This window comes from Eptatretus burgeri, chromosome 14, assembly GCF_056783735.1.
Source record: "Eptatretus burgeri isolate ZD-2024b chromosome 14, Ebu_testis_v1, whole genome shotgun sequence".
Taxonomy (NCBI): Eukaryota; Metazoa; Chordata; class Myxini; order Myxiniformes; family Myxinidae; genus Eptatretus; species Eptatretus burgeri.
This window is the reverse complement of record NC_140974.1, coordinates 11,506,789-11,529,563: the sequence shown is the minus strand read 5'-3', so window position 1 is coordinate 11,529,563 and position 22,775 is coordinate 11,506,789. Positions and strand designations below refer to the sequence as shown.

At 42.4% G+C, this 22,775-nt stretch overlaps 1 protein-coding gene across 1 annotated transcript in view; it reads left to right on the top strand.

Annotated features, from left to right (window-relative positions):
• Positions 1 to 21,099, top strand: part of POP1 (POP1 ribonuclease P/MRP subunit) — a 63,231-nt gene extending 42,132 nt beyond the window's left edge. Inside the window, 5 exon segments of the mRNA XM_085855746.1 lie at positions 8,246 to 8,334; positions 11,738 to 11,954; positions 12,732 to 12,886; positions 13,048 to 13,305; positions 19,638 to 21,099. Coding sequence (XP_085711872.1) covers positions 8,246 to 8,334; positions 11,738 to 11,954; positions 12,732 to 12,886; positions 13,048 to 13,305; positions 19,638 to 20,328 — 1,410 coding nt within the window. The 3' untranslated portion in view covers positions 20,329 to 21,099.
• Positions 21,100 to 22,775: the final 1,676 nt, after the last annotated feature.

The following is a 22,775-nucleotide window of genomic DNA, read 5'->3' as shown; positions in this document are numbered from 1 at the left end:
ATAAGTAATCAAAGCGCTCTATGCACATTATTAGTTCATTGTGCATTTGTCCAACCCGTTATGAATAGACCTAAATCGTAAAAACAAGCTATAGCTCATTGTTGAAAAAGCCCCATAAAAAATTAGCCGCGAAGAACTTCGAACAATGGTGAAAAGATGTCTCCTACTCGTGGACACGCGGACGCAAGGACGATCCATCATAACCCACACCCTCCCCCTCACACTCACCTACTACTGCCAACATGAACATACGAATACTAATACTAATACTGATATTGATACTGTTACTGCTGACATGGACATCGACTCAAAAAGGACTCGAAAACACTGTTGGGTTCCCCTTTTATGAGTATCATTTTTATATACCAATTCCCAAAACCGCTGGGAACACGTCTTTATATGGCAGTTGTGAGCTAGAAACACGTTAATTTATTTATTTTTGTCGACCGGAAGATGTCATTGGAATACGTCTACATACGTCGATGTGTGTTGGGACTACGTAAAGAATTGGTTCAAAGCACGTCAAACATAAGTTAGAAATAAGTTTCGCGTAAAAAAGACATTACCGCGACGTGTTTCGACTTATGAGTAGCTTATAAGTAGCCTTTGTGGACGTGTGTAAGCGTCCACATATCGTGTGTAAAACTTATCCCCATCGCATGCAGAACGTGTGTCATACGCCGAGTACGTCCAAAAATTTTGAACATGTTTAAAATTTCTTGACGTACTCTACTTACTATGACGTATGATAGCGTACTTTAGCGTTCTACTCACGTATACCAAACTTACTCATACCGGATTTGACGTGCCCCAACGTTTTAGACACATTTTTCTTAGGTCGGCATACGCTGGCAAGATCGCCAAGGTGTGACTGCGATGTTGTCACTTCCATTTCTACGGCAGTTATGATTCGAATCGTTGTGCGTCAGCCTTTTAATAGGCTACGTCACGACATCGTCGGCGATGCGTGCAATGCGCTATGCCTAAGTTAGACTATCGTTGGGCATCGGTTGTGTAGGCCGACAACAGGTTCAGCATTCGTTGGTATAAGTTATCTATAACACAACGAAACGTTCTGTGTCCGTTACCAATGCGTGATACACAAGACCAAGTCGCTATGAATACGTCCGATTCTTTAAAAAAAAAACATCAAAAGTTCAACGTAAGCCAGCGTTTTACATACATTTTAATACGTTGCCATCGCTGGCTAAAACGTCAAGGTGTGACCGGGCCTTTAGTTTTAATTTCACAACAAGCTACCACACATCTTCATTCCCATACCCACTACAACTTGACACAACAAAAGAATATGAGGCATCTTTATTGTCCATGGAAACTTATAATACCTTATTTAATATAACCGAGAAAAATGATAAGTTTAGTTATAATCCGGGAAGTGGATACAAAACGATAACAGTTTCACCTGGAGCATATGAGATTTCTCAAATATCTTTAGAAATTGTTCGTCTTATTAAAGAACAGGGTGATGAACCAAAAAATATTGTTATACATATTCAAAAACATACTTCAAAATCAACGATTAAACTTAAAAATAACTACAAGGTTGATTTCACAATTGATAATTCATTTAGAGAGTTATTGGGTTTCTCCTCAAAAAATATTGAAACTAATGGGACGTTTTACAGTGATAATGTCATTCAAATATCCTCAGGTATTAATTCGGTATTAATTCACTGTGATTTGATTGATGGTGCTTATAATGATGGAATAAAAACAAGTACAATATTTTCATTCAGTGCATACTCAACCCCAATTGGTTATAAATTCAATATGGAACCCAAAAATTTGGTTTATCTCCCTGTGTCAGGAAAAACCATACACAGACTAAATTTTAGGATAACCGACCAAGATAATCGTGTGATTTCTTTTAATGGGGAAGTTATATCCATCAGAATTTACGTACGTGAAGTTTTCCAATAAATAAATACGATGGTTATTGTGAGGAAACACGAGTTGGGAAAATATAAAATAATTACAGGGGATGGGATGTTCCTTTCCCCATACTACAAGGGTGAAGGTATGTATCTTGGTTGAGGATACTATAAACTTAAGAGACAAAGGGTTGTCGGATATCAATTTAGAGGAGATGGCATAATTGATACTCTAATGGGTATCGGTTCAACTATTCTTTAACATAAAGACCTAATTGGTTCAACTGCTTCTGCTGTGGGAAATGTAGCAGGTGCTGTAAAGAGCATAAAAGATGCCCAAAAGGAATATCATAAATTACAAGCAATTAAAGAAATTAAGAAAGGCAAAACTCAGTTGTCCCCCCAAGAATGACAGAAAATAATTCAAATACTTGGGTCAGGGTTTCAAAAGTTTGAACATCTTTTTTTTCCTAAATAAATACAAGTATGGAATCAACAATTGATAGTATCTATGATTTGGATGATACCAATGTCATCTCAAACTCCACTAAAAAAGATTACTTCAAGGTAAATGCAATAACTGGAACAGACTGGAATGCAAATGGTACAAAAAGTTTTGAAATAAATTATAATCAATAAACCTATTTGAATCTATCCAAAAGTTTCTTGTTGTGTAAATTTAAATTCACTAAGGCTGGGAATAACACAAACGCTACACTCGTAAATGATTTCTTCTGGAAAATGTTTGATAGTGTTCTTTTGTACGTTGGAACACAAGAAGTTGAAGCAGTTGATTATGTCTCTGCTGTATCTGAAATGATGAAATTTACACTATATACATTCAGTGATAGGATGGGAAAGGGGCTGTCGAAGGTTTTATTCCTGATATGTCAACGGGAACAACCACAGACCCTGGATATACTCAAAGGAATGGAACGTATACTGATGATACAAAAGCAGTTAATAGTTTTACTGTGACAGTTCGTCTTCAAGGTATATTTGGATTTTGTGATCATGATAAAGTTATGTATGGTCTCAAAATTAGATTTCAACTGCAAAGGAATGATAATGAAAATAGATTGCTTTTTGGTGTGGCTTATGCTTTTGCTGATCAGAATAAATTTCTAGTTGATGAAATTAGTTGGTATATCAGTGAATATACTCCTAATCTTAAAACAGAAGAGATGTTGAATAGAAGACTTTGCTCAAAGAATCCACTCAATGTATCATACCTTAAAAGAAGATGCCAACACGTTAAAATGAACCAAACCACTTAGACGTGGAATTTGGGTGTTCTGGAAGGAAAGCCATGATATCTGTGGCTCATTTTTTTTAAAACCAGATGGTGATACTGCTTCTGATAAGAATAATGCATTGAGTGATAATGCGAAGGTGAAACAACTTTGTGTTTCTCAAGATGGAACATTTTATCCACGAGATAGATTGGAAATTAATTGGGAAAAAAATGATTATGCTGAATCGTACAAGTCTTACCAAAACATCTGTGAAAGTCATGGCATTATGAACCTATTTTGGATATGACTGCATTTAAAAGTTTGTATACAATCTATCCGTTTGACCTGAGTGCCCAAAAGGAAACTATAAAGTCTAATCGAGTGGATACTTCCCTATACATTGAAAGAGGAGAGAGTGAAGAAGTTGATGCATATTGTTTGCTTTTGGAAGAAACAGAATTACAGATTAATACAGATAATGGTGTTATGATAAGTCTCACATAATTTTTTGTTAAATGAGTGGCAAAGTACCGGTATATGTGAATCAAATCAATCTTCATAAACTATCATCTTGTGTTCAAAATCAAAATCAAAAAGCCTTGTACGTATAACGATAATACAATTCAGAGAAAAGGAGCAGTAAGAATTGATGTTTTGCTCACAAGAGAACAGGTTAAAATCTTGAATGATACTGGCTCACTTAAAATTAAAATGTCAAAACCAATGTTGAAAAAATATTCAATAAGAAGGACGAGTGGGGGATTTCTCCCATTTCTAATTCCTTTATTTGCTGGTTTAAGTGCGGTTGGAGCATTGACGGGTGGTATTTCAACAGCGGTGAAAACTGCCAACGAAAGGAAGGCTCAACTCTGGGCTCAAAAAGAATTGAAAAGACATAACAAAGAGTTGGAGAAACAAATTAGTGGAAGTGGTGTAATTGTAGATTTTGCTGAAAAACTTGAAAGTCTGCCTGATAAAGCGAGATTGTTAGTTGGAGATATGCTTTCTTCGATCGCACAAGCTGGTGTAAAATTAACTAAAAGAGGTAATGGATTATATCTTTATAATAAATAAATGAGCATTGATGAGTGGTTTAAAGAATTTGGAAAGAATACAACATCAAATTTACAACTTGTCAAATATTGTAAGAAATAAAAAATTCATAATGTGGTTATTTGTATGAGAGATGAATTAACAAACGTGTCTAAACATACAAAGAATATTTTTATGAACTTCGAAGATAATAATGGGAACGGTTCTCATCGGGTTTGTATTTTTAATAGTCAAGATAAATATTATTTTGATAGTTTTGGTCTTCCACCACCTGTTGAAGTCATAAAATTCTTACAGAATGGTGTTTATCAAACATTTCAAGTCCAATAATTAAATTCCAAGTGTTGTGGTCAATTATGTCTATATGTGTTATTTCAACTCAACAAAAATAAAAATTTTTATGACATTATTTTTAATCTAATATAAATGACATATTGGTAAAGATGGTTCTATCTTTGGTGTATCCCAAGAACTGGATATTGATTTATCAAATTATTACACAAAGGCACAGGCTGAACGACATAAATATAGTATAACAAAAAATATGAATATGAAAAATGCTTATAAATTAAAAAATTATCCAAGCCCGACTGACGCGAATGACTTGGTGAGATTAAGCGATTTATCACAATATATATCCTTAAATAAAACGGCCGTGTATTCCAAAGATACAGAAGTGTTGATTTTATCTCCAGGTCATACAGAATTCTCAGTTCGAATTAAAATAAATTTTTTATAAAGAACGGCGTATCGTTTGAATGAGAATAGAAAAATGGGTGTATGATATGAATGATTTAGGGTATAATTGGTCATTTAAAATTGACCGAGAAGACCTGGAACAAGTAAATCAGTCGAGTAAAGAAGAATATTATCCACTTGGTTTCGAGAATGAGTTTTGTGGAAGCACGATTCGTAAACAACAAATAAAAGAATTTAATTAGGGTAAATAAAATAATGGTTTTGCTCTAGTTTATATCATGAAAACAGAAAAAAACAGCATTATATATAATAAGTAAGGAAATACAAAATGATTTAACTCTGGGAAGATGGGGAGGTGTTTCGTGTCATAATATTATTCTAACATATATTTCTAATACATAAATGATGGCAAGAAGGCTTCAAGAAAATTATCATTTCTGTGTCCAAGCATACCTTCAAGAAAAGGGTATTCGGTATTTTAATAAATATGTTCTACAACATAAGAATGAGGTATTTTCAATAAAAGATTGGCATTATGCTGATGTTGATAAAGCAACAACTTTGGATTTAATCAGAATGTTAAATGATGAAAAAATTATAAAGTTAAGAAAACGTAAGGCTCTTTTAGAAATTCAAAATAAATTTTATTGGTTTCCTGTTGTAAAAAAAAAAATTTTGGATACAGGAATAACAAGAAATCCTGATGAATATATGTATGATATTCTATGGGGTATAAGCGATTCAAGGATAGTAAGGGACGAGGAAGGAGTTGAAGAGAGAGAAGAGGAGGACAGGGAGGAAAGAGAGAAGGAGGAGAGGGAGAAGAAAGAGAAGGAGGAGAAGGAGGAGAGTGAGGAGAGGGAGGAAAGAGCGAGAATGAATAAATCTCAAAATATGGAAACCAGTGAGATTAAAAAAAGATTGGAGGTGTTACAGAAAATAACTAAACCCACCGAGGAGGAAAACAAAGAATTGACAAGTCTATTTGCAATATTTTTGATAAGACGATTGTCATCAGCAAGATCTTCTTCTTCTTCTTTCGGCTGCTCCCGTTAGGGGTCGCCACAGCGGATCATCCGTATGATCCGCATCGTGATTTGTCACATGTTTTACGCCGGATGCCCTTCCTGACGCAACCCTGGTCGCCTCTTACGACACAGGGACATGGTACACCTATTTTAACTGGGGTATACACCGGCCCAGTACACTGGTACTCATTTCGCCGACCTCGGAAGGATGACAGGCTGAGTCAACCCCCTGGTGTATTAATTCAGTGGCCCAACGGGGCTTGAACTCAGGACCTCATGGATCCCAAGCCGCTGCCCTAACCACTGCGCCAACACCAGGCTATGTGTCATCGGCAAGATATTGATTTTAATTCAATTTTTTCATTTTTTTCTTAAATAAATGGAGGAGAGAGTAAACACGTTTCTAAGGATTCTTTATGTTTTAAAAATTAAGATTCAAATGTGCATGTTGGAAACTAAAAAGGTTTTCGCACTCTGTAGGAATTTTTCTCATAAATAAATGAGTTATTGTCTCAAATGTAAAAAGAAAACCAATACTAAAAATATTTCATATTTTAAAAGTAAAAATAACAGGGTTGTACAAAAAGGTATATGTTCGGTGTGTGGTTCAAAAAAAAAAAATTTTATCTCCAAACACAAACTCGGAGGCGATATACAAAAGTTTTTATCAGGAAGTAAATTTACAACTACTGGAATACTCGGGGAATTACATCTACCAGGGTATTCTTTCTGTGGTCCAGGCACAAACTTGGATAAAAGATTAGATGAGGCAGACAATCCTAAATCATGGAGTAAACCCATCAATAGAGTTGATGAAGTGTGCATGAGACACGATATTGATTATGGGAATACCACAACTTTGGAAGAAAAGCATGAAGCCGCTAGAGAAATGTTGTATAATTTGTCTCTGATTCAAAATCCAACCTTGAGAGAAAAAGTTGATAGGTTCATCGTGAAGAAGATGATCAGTGCTAAATTGAAACTTGGACTTGAAAATTCAAAAAACTTATAGGCTCTAATGATGTCATTAAGATTGAAGAGCAATTAGCTGATGAATTACATAAACCAATATTCACAAAGTTTCAGAGAAGGAAGGTTTATTCCAAGGAAGTAGATTATATCTGGTCCGCTGATTTGATTGAACTCAATAATGATAAGGGGTACAAGTATGCTTTCGCAGTTATTGATTTGAGGAGTAGATATGCATGGGTTGTCCCTTTAAAAAAAACAAAAAAAACAGGTAATACTCTTATGTTAGCCTTTCAACAGATATTTAATAAAAGTAAGAGAAAACCTAAAAAATTGTGGTCTGATGAGGGTGGGGAGTTTCATAACAAGACATTTGTGAATTTTCTAAAAAATAACAGCATTACATTATACAGTACCTTTAATGAAGGGAAGGCCGTTGTTGTTGAACGTTTTAATCGTACCTTAAAAGAGAGACTATATAAAAAATTCACACAACTCGGTTCACAACAATGGTCATCTTTTATTCAGGATATTGTGGATAAGTATTATGACACGATTCACACGTCAACGAATATGAAACCATCAGAAACATTTACAAAATTATAATATTAAAAAGAGATTAATGTCAGAAAACCCAAGTTCAAAGTTGGTGATATCGTAAGAATATATAGATGGAAATCTCATTTTGAAAAGGGTTATACTAAACGATGGACGAACGAACTTTTTAAAATTGTTGATGGAACAGATACAGTTCCTTGGAATTATAAGATATATGACTTAGAAGGGGAAGAGATTTTAGGTTCATTTTATTCACAGGAATTACAAGATAGATTGAAATTTTTTGACTCCACCCACACAAACCCCTCCCACACAAACCCAACGTCCCCACGACCCACGTCCCCACGTCCCCACGTCCCCACCTCCCAACGTCCCCACGTCCCAACGTCCACACAAAACCCTGCCCACACAAACCCCTGCCCACACAAACCCCACCCCCCCCTCATTCCACTCCACACCCTTCCCCACACACAACATGTTTATTTAATTAAAAAAAGTGTCCCTAGGTTAAAAGGGGAGACAAATAAATATACCTTGGGATAAAAAGGGGGTTTACTTTTTGGGAAAAAAAAAATGAATCACTGAAAATCCCCCATTCATTTACATGGGGAAAAGTGAGCCAGAATAAGTATATTCACCCTACTGAGGTATACCCGTCGACTGTACGCAGTTGAATTACTCTAGTTTTCATCCTGTTGCGTGAAACACTGCAATCCATGCTTGCAGAAAATGGATCTTTTGCATAGAAAATGGTCATATTTTCCATACATTGCCATTGCACACATTTCTTGCTTCATCAACTTGATTGTAGGATGGCTTTGAAGGTCAAAACATACAATTTGATGAGCCTTTCCTTCGTGTTGGGAAAGGAGGTGCAGAGAGCACACTGCACAATCGCAAGTACATACACATCTACACTTGCCAGTAGAGATGGTTTGAGCTCATATTTTCTGAGCCTGAACCAAAAAATAAAATACCTAGGAAAAGGCAGGAATCATGAATAGGCTTCCCACAATTTTCCAGGAATTCCCAGGATATTATTGACCGCAAAGAAACACTAGTTTGGGCTCTATTTGTTTGAAAGCTTTTCTCAGCTCAAACTGGAGAAAATTATGCCAGTACCATCTCTAATCTCTATCATACGTGGCATGTCATCAGTGTGGCACAATTGCTGCTGATGTGGCACGATAGATAACATGGAAGATAATGAGCACAAAAATATATTCCTGGAATTTGTGTTGACCAGAACTTTCAGTAGTCCTTTTCATCTCATTCGCACGAGGGCCTCGGCCAACATTCTACAACATGGTCAAGGATGGCTGTGGACGCCTATTACAAGTTCAATGAGAACAGCACTCAGGAGAGCGTGTACCTTCTCCAGGTCGAACAGTTTACATTCTGTATCCCACTGATAGACTGGATCTGGATCCACACCTGAAGCAAAATTGAATCTGCTTCGCGTCACCTCACAAACTCGTGCACCTAGTTTTGTCATAACTCGTCCACAACTTTTTGAGATATCGTGCAACATATCGTTTTTGGCCCCATCTCTTCATGGTGAAGACTCGCTGAAAAAAAAAATTGTCATCTGGATTCAAATCTTCAGCAAAATTGAATCGATTCATCGTTGTCACACACCAAACCTCTCCACCAAATTCTGTCAGAATCTGTCCATCACGTTTTGAGATATCATGAAATTATTTTTTTTTTAGCCCTATCACCCAATGGTGAAGAATTGGTTAAAAAATTCTCCATCTGGAATTGGATCTTCACCCCCTCCCCCCAATTTTTTTTATTCAATTCTGTACTACCCCCTCCCCCTTTTTTTTCATTTTTCTCCACAAGTCCAGAACCTCCTTCCCTCATGTACCCTCCTCCCAAACTCCCTTCCCACTTCTCTCTTCCCTCCTCTCTCTCACCCATCCTCCTTGCTACCACCCCCCTCCAAGAACATATGTATAGCGGCGTTTGGTGAAGCGTCAGTCTCCCAATACCCCCTTCCTACCTTCTTACTCCCCCTCTTCACTTCTCCCCCTCTTCACTTCTCCCCTCTTCACTTCCCCCTCTTCACTTCCCCCTCTTCACTTCCCCCTCTTCACTTCCCCCTCTTCACTTCCCCCTCTTCACTTCCCCCCTCTTCACTTCCCCCCTCTTCACTTCCCCCTCTTCACTTCCCACCTCTTCACTTCCCACCTCTTCACTTCCCACCTCTTCACTTCCCACCTCTTCACGTCCCCCTTTCGCTCCCCCTCCTCGTTTTCCCCCCTCTCGTTTTCCCCCTCCTCGTTTTCCCCCTCCTCGTTTTCCCCTCCTCGTTTTCCCCTCCTCGTTTTCCCCTCCTCGTTTTCCCCTCCTCGTTTTCCCCTCCTCGTTTTCCCCTCCTCGTTTTCCCCTCCTCGTTTTCCCCTCCTCGTTTTCCCCTCCTCGTTTTCCCCTCCTCGTTTTCCCCTCCTCGTTTTCCCCCCTCGTTTCCCCCCTCCTCGTTTCCCCCTCCTCGTTTCCCCCCCTCCTCGTTTCCCCCCCTCCTCGTTTCCCCCCTCCTCGTTTCCCCCCCTCCTCGTTTCCCCCCTCCTCGTTTTTCCCCCCCTCCTCGTTTTCCCCCCTCCTCGTTTTCCCCCCTCCTCGTTTTCCCCCTCCTCGTTTTTCCCCCCCTCCTCGTTTTTCCCCCCTCCTCGTTTTCCCCCTCCTCGCTCTCCTCACTCCTCGCTCTCCCCACTCCTCGCTCTCCCCCCTCCTCGCTCCCCCTCCTCGCGCTCCCCCTCCTCGCGCTCCCCCTCCTCGCGCTCAGCCCACTCCTCGCGCTCAGCCCCCTCCTCGCGCTCAGCCCACTCCTCGCGCTCAGCCCACTCCTCGCGCTCAGCCCACTCCTCGCGCTCAGCCCACTCCTCGCGCTCAGCCCACTCCTCGCGCTCAGCCCACTCCTCGCGCTCCCCCTCCTCGCGCTCCCCCTCCTCGCGCTCCCCCTCCTCGCGCTCCCCCTCCTCGCGCTCAGCCCACTCCTCGCGCTCCCCCTCCTCGCGCTCAGCCCACTCCTCGCGCTCAGCCCACTCCTCGCGCTCAGCCCACTCCTCGCGCTCAGCCCACTCCTCGCGCTCAGCCCACTCCTCGCGCTCAGCCCACTCCTCGCGCTCAGCCCACTCCTCGCGCTCACCCCTACTCGCTCCACCCCCCTACTCGCTCCACCCCCTACTCGCTCCCTCCCCCTACTCGCTCCCTCCCCCTACTCGCTCCCTCCCCCTACACGCTCCCTCCCCCTACACGCTCCCTCCCCTCCTACACGTTCCTCCCCTCCTACACGCTCCTCCCCTCCTACACGCTCCTCCCCTCCTACACGCTCCTCCCCTCCTACACGCTCCTCCCCTCCTACACGCTCCTCCCCTCCTACACGCTCCTCCCCCTACACGCTCCTCCCATCTCTTCGCTCTCCCCCTCCTCGCTCTCCCCCTCCTCGCTCTCCCCCTCCTCTCCTCCCCCCATCCTAGTTCCACCTCTCCCATCCTCGTCCCCTCCCCCCCCAATCCTCGTCCCTCTTTGCGTCAATAAGTATTCAACCTCTTTGCTCTGACACTCCAAATTGAGCTCAGGTGCATCCAAATTCCTTGATCATCCTTGAGATGTTTCTATAACTTGATTGGAGTCCACCTGTGGCCAATTCAATTGATTGGACATGATTTAGATAGAGACACACCTTTCTATACAAGGTGCCACAGTTGACAGTGCATGGTGGAACAGGAACTCCACCATAAAGTCCAAGGAACTGTTCGTAGAACTCTGAGATAGAATTGTAAGGAGGCATAGATCTGGGGAAGGGTATAAAACAATTTATAGAGTGTTGAAAGTTCCCAAGGGCACAGTGAACTCCATAGTCCTTGACTGAGATGGAAGAACCTGCTGGAAGGTCTCTGCAGCACTTCACAGATCCAGACTTTATGGAGAGTTTGTGTTAGACGTTCATGAAGTAGTTTGAAGCGATTTCAGGGGTTGAGGAGAAAATGTGTTCGTGTGCGAGGAAAACGTGCTCGTGATGTTGTCAGATGTCTTGTAGAAAATTAATGTAGGATAGGGAAAATGATGTGAGATTTCTAACTACGCAATTGCAATGCAGACTTATCATCGCGGACTTTTAACAGTTAAACTAAACAATATAATTTTGAAACAACTACCTTAACGATGTGAGGATCTCTTTGAGACTCCTCATAACCACAATAATGTATTATCTATCATGCATGCTGCACGTGATGGTTTTAGTATTTGCACCTGAGTTTGTTGTTGATGAAACCTTACTCTTGAATAAATGTCACAGGTGTGGTCTCACTGTGTCATGACAGGAGCTAAACGAGCTGCGGAGGAAGGTGCTTGTCCCAGGGTCTCGCCTCAATCTTGGTGCTCACGAGGCAGCTGTGCCGGTGCTGCTCGTGCAGCAGGGCGGGCGAGAGACTGGCCGTGCGCTGTGCGGTTGGGGTGCTGCCTGGGACCTTATCCTGCCAAAGGGGTGGGCTATGGCATTCTGGATCCCCTTGGTATGTGATGGCATTTCTCGGAAAGCAAGGTTGCTCTTTCAGCACGAACATGCGATCTTAAAACGTCTTTCACATTTACAATTGTGATTCAAGTAATATTGGAAACTAATTTTTAAATTACGTGTGTGTTATTCTTTTGAGGCTGATGTACTGTTCCATCCATCACTTGCCACATTGTTGGCCATGAACTCCAAGATACGGTTTGCTTCATTTAATATTTAGGGCTGGCAGGATAGCCGAGGCCCTAGTCCTGGGAGGTACGCACACTCGCCTCAGTCTACCATCTACCAGCATTAGTTGATGGATGATAAAAATCCCACGATGTCCATCGCGAAGAGTAGGGGAGCTATCGGTGGCACCTTGGTCAAATTACAAATTCCTGCTCTAACCAACAGGGGGGGGGGGGCACTGCATCAGCGGCACAGCCGTGCCTTCCAACAGTCAATGATGCAACCAGAAACCATGTGTTGCACACAAAAGGAATGGCAATTAATAACTGGTAGTAAATGGATATTGTTCCCTCCAAAAAGTGTATTCTGATTGAAAAACACCATGACATTGTTTGCCTCATTGATTGGTGACCAGATGGCTGAATTTACCATGTTTTTGATCAAATTCATTATGAAACAAACCAGCATGTTATTTTTAATACTGATTGATCATCAAAATGTTTTTGCTGTTTATTGTTGCTTTCATCTAACTGGGTTTTGGTGTCAACACTGTATAGTGATGATGATTATGACATGTGCCTTATTGTTCCTGCTTCTCTGTTGGAAGGTTTACCAAGAGGCTTTGGTGGGAGGTCTGCGTGAATCTGAACGCCACTCGATGTATCGTGGAGTCCCTCATTTTCCTGATGACTTTCCCGACTGTGTAGCAGGTCTGCGGCACGCAGCGGAGTATAAAGTACAGGCTCTGGACAAGTTCAAAAGGTGGGCAACACCGGTGCTTAAATTGCACAAAACAAACTGCTGAGATGTCAACATTCCTGGTGAATTTTCTGGAGGTCTTGCATTGAATTGGGTAATTTTAAAGGTTTTCTGTTGGTCGATCAAAGCATTTTACTCTCATTAAACTTTCTGCTCTATCCCAGGTACCCCCCAGACAAGAGGCCAAACTTCGTAAAACTTGGTGTGCAGAGCCCATTTGCCCCTCTTTGGGACCTCCTGGCTCAAGAATGGGATGCTATGCGGTCTAACAAGGACTTCTGTGATTTTCTCAAAGTTGAAGGAAAAATTCAGGATGAAAGTTTTTTGACAGTGCAACAGGAAGTTCGAGTGGAAGACGAGTCGCATGCTCCGAAGGACATGGAAGACAAATGCAAGGAGGCGTGTTTATTCTACACCATCAGGTTTGTGCAAGCGATCATCGATATATTGTTTGCTGAGAAAAGCAGATATAGACAGACAGGTAGCTCTGATTTAAAGGTGGGATTGTGATGAGATTGGGAATGTAGAGACAGTTTAAAGTGTTTCTTTATTTAAAAAAAAAAAAAAAATTGAACCTCAGATAGAGGTGATCTCTGCAATATTCCAGGACTAACAGTTGGAAATATGTGAGCATGCTGAGAAACTTAACATAAACAAGTCCTCATTGACTAACTAACTCACTAACTAACTAAATAAATATGTATATAAATAGTTTGCGGTGGTATGTAGATGTTACTGGTGTATATAAATAAAGAAGTAATTTAAAGTTGTGTGTCGGCGAGGCATTTGTCCTGAAACAACTCGCCTTTGCCTCATGGAAAGCAAACCCAACTGAGGGTAATCTCAGTTCCTTCCTTCAAGCTCGGAACAAGTATGTATCTACCCTCAGGAGAGCCAGAAAACAACATCGTTCTAATCTCAAGTCTGAACTCTCAAACCTCTCTCCCCCCCCTCAAAATCCTGGTGGCGCGCGCACACACACACACACACACACACACACACACACACACACACACACACACACACACACACACACACACACACACACACACACACACACACACACACACTCACACACACACACACACACACACACACACACACACACACACGCACACACACACACACACACACACACACACACACACAAGCATTTAAAGGCCATTTTCCCCGCTAAAGCAGGGGTTAGCCTTGCGGGCCCCATGACAATCTTCTCCACTTTACCCTGTTTTCTGCATCTCCCCTTCTTAATCCCCTTGCCCACATTTCTTCTTCCACCACATTTAGCCAAGTTTTTCTCGGTCTTCCCCGTCCTCTACTTCCGACTACACTCATTTCCAACACTCCTCTCACCCAGTCACTTTCATCCTTCCTCAACACATGACCCAACCATCTCAACCTGTTTCTCTTCACAACCTCCATCACAGACTCTATTCCCATCATCTTCCGCAAGTCATCATTTGTCTTCCTCTCTCTCAACAATACTCCACACATCCACCGAACCATTCGCATTTCCACCCTTTCCAGCCTTTGTTGCTGCTCCATGTTCAGTACCCATGTCTCACTCCCATAAATCATCGTACTCACACATGTAGCATACACCTTTCCCTTCAGCTTCAACGACACTCCCCTCTTTGTCAGCACACCACTCAGTTCCCGAAACTTCTTCCATGCACATCTCACTCTAGCAACCGTCAAAGAGTCTGATCCACCTTCTCCATTCAGCATGTCTCCGAGATAGCAAAATGTTTTCACACCTTCCAGCTTCACACCATCTCCAAGATCCAACTCAACAATTCCTTCATCTGCTGCTCCCTCGATGCACACCTTACACTTGAATGTAGCTGCCACACTGGTTAATGACCCTCTCACCCCACTACATTTTCGATGAACCCATTCAGCACACATTGTACACTGAATGGAGTTCACTCCGACACCCTTCCTGCACACAGCACATGGCCACTTCCCAGTCCTTTCCACCTCACCACATGCTTTACCACTTGCCATCACCTTCGTCTTTCCGATATTCACCTTCAAACCTTTTGCCTCCATACATTCCTTCCACTTGTTCATCTTCTCCTTCAGTCCATCCATACTCTCTGCAATCAACACCAGATCATCTGCATTCAGCAGCTCCCAACGGTAAACCCTCCTTTACCCTCCGAGCCAGCACCTCCATCACAACTACAAATAGAAGTGGACTTAGTACCGACCCCTGGTGCACTCCTACCCTCACCTCAAACTCACCACTGTTCCCATCCTTCGTCCTTACAGCTGTGCGTGCTCTCTCGTACATGGCCATCACTACTCTGATCAACCATTCCTCCACTCCTAACTTCCTCAATGCCCATGCCATTACTTCGTGTGGAACCTGATCAAATGCTTTCTCCAGATCAACAAAGCCAAAAAACAACTTCTTCCTCTTCTCCATGTACTTCTCCTGCAACTGCCTTACAATAAAAATCACGTCTGTCGTTCCTCTTCCTGGCATAAATCCAAACTGCATTTCGTCAATCTTTACCTTCTTCCTTATCCTCTTCTCCAACACCCTTTCCAATACCTTCATTCCATGCTCCAATAACTTTATTGCTCTATAGGAGCCACAGTCCAGAGGGTCACCTTTCCCCTTGTACAGAGGGACGAGGGTACTCAGTTCCCAATCCACTGGAATGCGGCCTTCTTTCACCACCAGATTACAGATCTCTGTCATTCTCTTCACACCCCAACTTCCCGCTGCCTTCAACATATCTCCCACAACTCCCGTCGGCCCTCCTGCTTTTCTACTCTTCATTGCTCTTATAGCTTCCTCAACTTCCTTCTCAGTTATCTTCTCTGCTGGTCCTAAAACCGGGTTACTCTCGATGTTTCTATCCCATTCATTTTCTACATTCAACAGCCTTTCCATATATCTCTTCCATCTTCCTTTAATTCCATCTGAGTCCACAACGATTTGTCCCACTTCATCCTTCAAGCAACTCACCCCGTCACATCAAATCTCTCTCTCGCTATCTGCTTTGCAATCCTGAATACCGCTCTCTTACCCTCCTCCGAATCCAAGCGTTCTCCAAACATTTTCCTATGGGCCTCCTGCGCCTTTGCAACCTCTTTCTTTGCAGCCTTCTTGGCTTCCTTATAACTTTCATGTGCAGCCTCTTCTTCCACCGTATCCTTTGCCTTTTGCCATTCCTTGAACTTCTTCCTCTTCTCTTCAATCGTCTTTCCAACTTCATCATCCCACCACCATGTTTACGAGTGCCTCGGTGGTCCTTTTGTCCATCCACATACCTCACCAACGGCTCCCAATAGACTAGCTTTCATTGACATCCAACCACTTTCAAGCTCAACCACATCATCTTCAACCATACTCAGCCTCTCTCTTAATGCTTCCTTCACTGTCGCCTCTTTCAACCATCACACCTTCATCCTCGGTTGGTACTTCACCCGCCGAATTCTCCGCGCACCTTTCACCCTTATATCGCAGACAACCAGGTGGTGCTGCGAAACAGTCTCCTCCCCTGGGATCACCTTTGTGTCCCGGATGTTTCCCCTATCTCGCTGACGCACCATCAGGTAGTCAATGGTTGTTGTCAACCCACCTGACGTGTATGTAATAAGATTATTATTCGCTTTCTGGAATTGAGTATTACAGAGCAACAAATCGGCTCCATCAGCAAACTCCAAGATCCTTTCACCTTCTCCATTTCTCACACCATATCCATAACCCCCATGGACTCCCTCAAAACCGTCTGTACTCCTTCCCACATGTCCATTCACGTCTCCTCCAACCACAACAACTTCCTCATCTTTCACATTTTCCATCAACTTCTCCATCGCACACCAGAACATGTTCTTCTCTTCATCGCTTCGACCGACCTGCGGGGCATATCCCGAGATGACGTTCATCAAGAGCTTTCCGATCACGATTCTCACCATCATCAACCTTTCACTCACTCGAGTCACACTCACTACACTGTCTACAAACTCCTCAGAAAACATGACACCAACACCATGCACGCCTTCCGGGCACCCTTGCCACATAAACTTGTACTTCTGCCCCTGCCTTCCCTTCACCATTCTCACACCACTTCCCTTCCACCGTGTCTCGTGCACACAACATATGTCCACTCTTCTTCTGACCAATGTTTCAACCACTTCTCCAGATCTCCCTGTCATTGTCCCTACATTCCATGTACCAAACCTCAGAAACCGATCTCCACGTGGGGCATCAGACGATTGGTCATCATAAATGGAAAAATTTCCTCCCTTGCTTCGATCGGGTTCCCCACCTTGAGTTTTAACGAGAGGGGGTGAGGACCCCCACGGGGTACTTCGGGCTGTACCCTGCCCATCAGTTGTACTCATCATGGTTTCCTTTTGAGGCGATGTTTTTATGGCTGGATGCCCTTCCTGACGCCAACCCTTTTAGTCGCCTTTTACGACACGCAGGGATATGGTGTACCTATTCTGACCGGGGTACACACCGGGAAAAAAAATCCTGGTGGCGTCTAATCAAATCTGTTTCTGGTGTATGTTCCCCCTCCATCCCCTCGCTTACCTCAAATGGCCGCACTGCTGATACCGCACGTGAAAAGGCTGAATGCCTAAACTCATTGTTTGCATCGAAACTTGTGTCCGAAACCCATCGTTTTCTGTACCCACCTTACCCAGTCGCACCCAACTGTCCCTGGTCCTTTTCTCCTGACAAAGTGGAGAGCTTGTTGTCAAACCTCGACTCAGATTCTGCAACCGTCCAGACGGCATCAACCCTCATGTCCTAAAAACCTGCTCCTCTGCTCTTGCTCACTCTATCTCTCTCTCTGTTCTATTCACCCTCTCATTTACTCAAGGATCATCTGCTATCTGCTTGGAAATCAACAAACATTATAATGTTTCATTTAAAACACTACAACAAGTTTCCACTTAACATCAAGGATTTGTTCCGAGAAAGTGCAACATTAAGCAAAACGGCGTTAAGGAAACGAGATATTCTCAGGATGTAGTGTTGTTATGAGATGGGGGGGTGGGGTGGGATGCATTCCCAAGGCACATTTTCGGTCACCCCTCACCCTAATCAGGCTTTCGTGCGAGTCGTGCGGCGAATCTAGAGATCTCTGATCGAGTTATCGAACGGGCCGTGTGCTGAATCCGGAGTGGAGAAGTCATCACCGAGGTTCCGAGGGATGGTGCGATCGGAACACCGGGGAAATACGAATACAGTATTTGTACGAAGAAAAAAAATAATCATGTGTTGAGAAAACCAAGAAGGCTAATTGTGGCTGCAAAGCTGGGTGGACAAACGGAGTGCTTCAGATACAATGCATCAGGTGTTCATGTTTATTAAGGAGTGAACTGCAACAACATGCAATGTGCTACGAGCCGGTGCTGATCATGATTCTCTAGCTAGTTGCCCTCGCCGAAGGATTCGGAGAGAGTACTGCATTTGGGTCCGTTTGTTTGTCTGTGTTTGTGTTTGTTTGTCCACACAGAACTTTGGTGTTTTTCTCCAACTGCTTGTCGGATTGAAACGAAATTTTCACCATTGGTGCGACTACTCATGTAGAATGATTTAATGATAATAATTATGATTGCATAGGTCACGTGGTGTGGCAGCCATATTGGAAAAACGGAAAAAACTTTGAACCTTTATCTCTGAAACCGCACCAAGGAACAATTTGAAACTTGGCACGTAGCAAGTACTCCTCATGGGGAATGAGTGTGATTTTTTATGACGTCATAGGTGCCCTCGTTATGACGTCATAATTGCATATGTAGAACGCCACATTCGATCAGTATGAAAATTTTTGAGGGTCATCTCGGGATGTAATGGTCTGCAGAAAAAATAACTTTCATGACGTCATAGGTCACGTGCTTTGGTTTCCATGTTGTTAATTTTTTTTTTTTAATCTTCTTCTCTGAAGTGGCTGAACAGATCGAGGCGAAACTTTATCAGTATGACCGCCTGTCCATGAGAAACAAAAGGTTCACACACATGATGTCATTGGTCACATGGTTTGGCAGCCATATTGGATTTACCTGAAAACCTATAAAAATACACCACTCAAAAGAAGTCCTGGTGAGGGTCTGCAATCTCTGATTGCTCTTTTTCTTGTTTCAAATACTGTACCTCTGTATGATGATGAACATGTTGAAAAACTGTTTAGATTCATAATTTATCTGAAAGGTCTTCCCTCAAAGTAATTCAAACAATATGCACAAAACAGCGCATTAATATTCATGACCATGGAAGTCCCATATTGTGTGTCAGGGAGGAATAAACACCTCGACTTTTCTGACTGACAGTTTTGCTAACTACCGAAGTCAATTTGGCTTCGACTTGTACTCCACATCTACTTATTGGCCGAAAAATATGGTAAATAAATAATGGTTCTCAAAAGCATATACAATCCTGCACTATTCTCCATTAAACAATTTAATCCCAAAAATTCCAAATTGGTGTGATCCCAAAATAATTTGACCTGCTTGCCCAGATATTGCATGTAGTCATTTTCAAGTAGAGGTTGTGGACGGGCAGTCAGAACCCAAAATATAACCCCCTTGCTGGGCCGACACCTGGTTGGGGGCTAATTATGTTTGTCTGATACGAACCAGAGCATTTTGTCGACATCTTACTTCCGTACCTTCAAGTTACAATTGTTTTTCTCCAACGTTTACAGTCGGACTTCTTTCAATTATTTCTGTGAATGTTATGAATGCCTTGTGGTTTGCTTTTTATCTGATCCTTCCACAATTTCAGGAACCAACGCTTATTGGCTCGTCTTGCTGTGTGGTGCGGCCTTGGTCGAGCTCCCAGGAGGCCAGCTGGTTTGCCAGAGAGCTCTGATGGAATGGGTCCTTCACTTGCCGAGTCCCTCCTCTTGGCATCCTCAAACTCGTATGGGTTTGTGTGGGTTCGTTTGGAGCTGTTGGAGCGTGGCACACCAGAACATCTTGCTGCAGTGTCCATCCCTTCATCAGATGATCTTGCCAAGCTGAAGAATGACAAAACGTACAATGGGCCTTTGGAGCCAATGCACAGTGATCCTTTCAAGACACAATTGAGAGCTGAAGGAAAGCAGAAAAAGATTGAGAAGGGAAAGAAGAAGAAGAAGAAGAATCAAGAAGAAAAGAGAAATAGTGAGGACAAAAAAGAAAGTGAAGACGTGTTGATCAAAGGTCTGCATCCCGAACCTTTGGGCAGTGCGGTGTCCCATTGTTCTCGGCTGTTACTCGGCTCTGTGGCTCGTGGTGATTTCTCTCTCGCTGAGGGTGCTGGTCGTTGCTTTGCTTTTGTCAGTCTTGTTGGTTTGCTGCGTGTAATCCTGCATCAGCAACTGGTGGGCCTAAGACCACCGGGTGGTGGGCGGAGACCCCTGGTTCTGGTGAGAAACTTAAATTCGCTGCAGTATTACTTTGCTTGGCTTAGTGTTGAACTCCAGTGGTTGTGAGGGTGTTTACCCTTTTCATTTTCCCCAAAACAGCCAAGATGCTCGATTTCACGAACGTGAATGATTTACATTCCTGGTTTAATTTTAGCGAGTCCATCGCTGCTGGGGCATGTCTTTAAACGGTCACCATCTGATCTTGAAATTGGTCTCAACCCGGAAGTAAAGCTCTGTCCCAGATGGGTTGCTTTCGTTGTCGGTGTTACTAACTTGGGGGAACTAAAGCTTGTACATAAACAGGAAGTTCCCTGGTTCATCCTAAACCAGTTGCTCGAAGGGAAATCTGTTCCCATTATGTAACAGGAATCCCTAACTGGATTTGTTCCACGGAAATTGAGCAACCTTTTATCGACCGAATTACCTGTTCAAGTTTAGTTGTGCATCTCCTAATGTTGGTTCAAGTTTCGTTGCATTTCCACATCTTAAGCATGACAGTTTAAAATGTCTTTATTTTCGATGATAAATGGTATCATACAAACTATTACAAATCATTTTGTAGCATCATGTGGAAGAACCTAATAAAAAGCTAGTTTGTAGAATTGAGGTACCTGGTACAAATCTTAATTCAATCATTAAAGACTGACAGCAACGCAGAGGAAAAGTTTGTAAAATGATGATGACATAAATAATATTTCACACGCATCAGTTTGTAGTTTGTGTATTCATGTGAGATATTATTACCATTCCAATGATGATTAGTAACTTGTGAATTAAACGTTATTTACATTAAACTGAATCGAGGGAAGCGTGAAGCTTCCCTCCCTTTCCATGGAACGGTTTCTCTGTACGAAACTTTAACACCGGGACTGAAAATTCGTTTCTCGGCATCTACCGGATGAAATCTGCTGCAAAGTTCAAAAGTAAATCCTTTGTAATTCGAATTTGTAAGTAATATGTTCCACATTTCATCAATGTCCATTCCAGCATTCTTGAGTTTTTAGCAAAAACCCTCCAAATTAACGTTGGTGTCTGTCTGTCCGTCCGTCCGCCAGCAATGTGTTGGTGCTCGTGTACGTAAAGGCCATTCATTGAAACTTGGAACATACATCGGACAATACGTCTAATTAATGGCTTTCGAAAGAAATTCCACCAAAGTGCCATAGTTTCCTCCACCACCGGAGGTGGAGAAGGTTATGTTTTTACCCTTTTCTGTCTCTTTGTATTGTTTGTTACTGGAAAATCGAGGAATTTTTCAAGTGTATCGGGTAGTCAAATTTGTGAGTGTCTGTTTGTCTGTCTGTCTTTGTCACTTACAGGTCACTTTTAAAACAATCTTCACGAAACTTCACCACGTGGCAGAGTTTGTCATGAGGAAGAAGCCTATTGTTTTTGAGGCCAAAAGGTCAACAACTTAAGTGAGATTTCTAAAATCCTCAAATTTCACCCGATTGACTTGAAATTTGAAGAGGATTTATATTTCAGGTCACTGAATTTAACCAGCCAATTATTTTTGAGGTCAACATGGACCAAAAGGTCAACATAGGTCCTAGGTCAACAACCAAGGTGGCATTTTAAGTATGTCAGGGGAAAAGAACAGGTTGGGACCAGTGTGGAATAGCCAATTGAGGAATAGCACCGGGAGAGTGGTTAGTGATGAAAGTGAGATGGCAGGCTTATTAAACAGGTATTTTTATTCAACATTTTCACAAGACCAGTCAGGAGAATTGCCAATAGCTGAGAGTATCTATTAAGGAGGTGAGGAAGGGCTTTTACAGAAGATCCAGGTTGGATTTGAGGAAGTAAAGGAACAGCTCGGTAATGTAAGAGTCGATAAGGCTCCAGGTCCAGATAATATGCAACCGAGAGTATTGATTGAGGTGGCTGAGCAGGTAAGCGAGATGATAACGGATATTTTCAATCGTTACCTGGAGTCAGGACAGGTACCGGAGGATTGGAGAGTAGCAAATTAACACCATTATTTAAGAAAGGATCCAGAGAAGAATTGGGAAACTATAGACCTGTTAGTTTGACTTCAGTTGTGGGGAAGGTGTTTGAGACATTAATTAAAGACCGGATGAGGAACCATTTAAACAAATACAAACTAATTAAAGGTAGTCAGCATGGGTTTACCAAAGGTAGTTCCTGTTTAACAGATATTTTTGAGTTCTATGAAGCAGTTTCTGATTGGGTGGATGAGGGAAAGGCAGTGGACAAAGTATATCGAGATTTGAAGAAGGTATTTGATGAGATACCACATCGGAGGTTGTTAGCCAAAGTGAGGGCTTCTGGAGTGGCTCGTCAGGTAGCAAATTGGATTGCCAACTGGATAAGTGGTAGGCAGCAAAGAGTGGCTGTGAGTGGGAGGATGTTTTGCTGGGAGGATGTAAGTAGCGGGGTACCTCAGGGATCAACACTCGGACCATTACTCTTCATTATTTACATCAACGATTTGGATAATGGGATGAAGAGTAAGCTTTGCAAATTTGCAGATGACACAAAGCTTGGAGGTG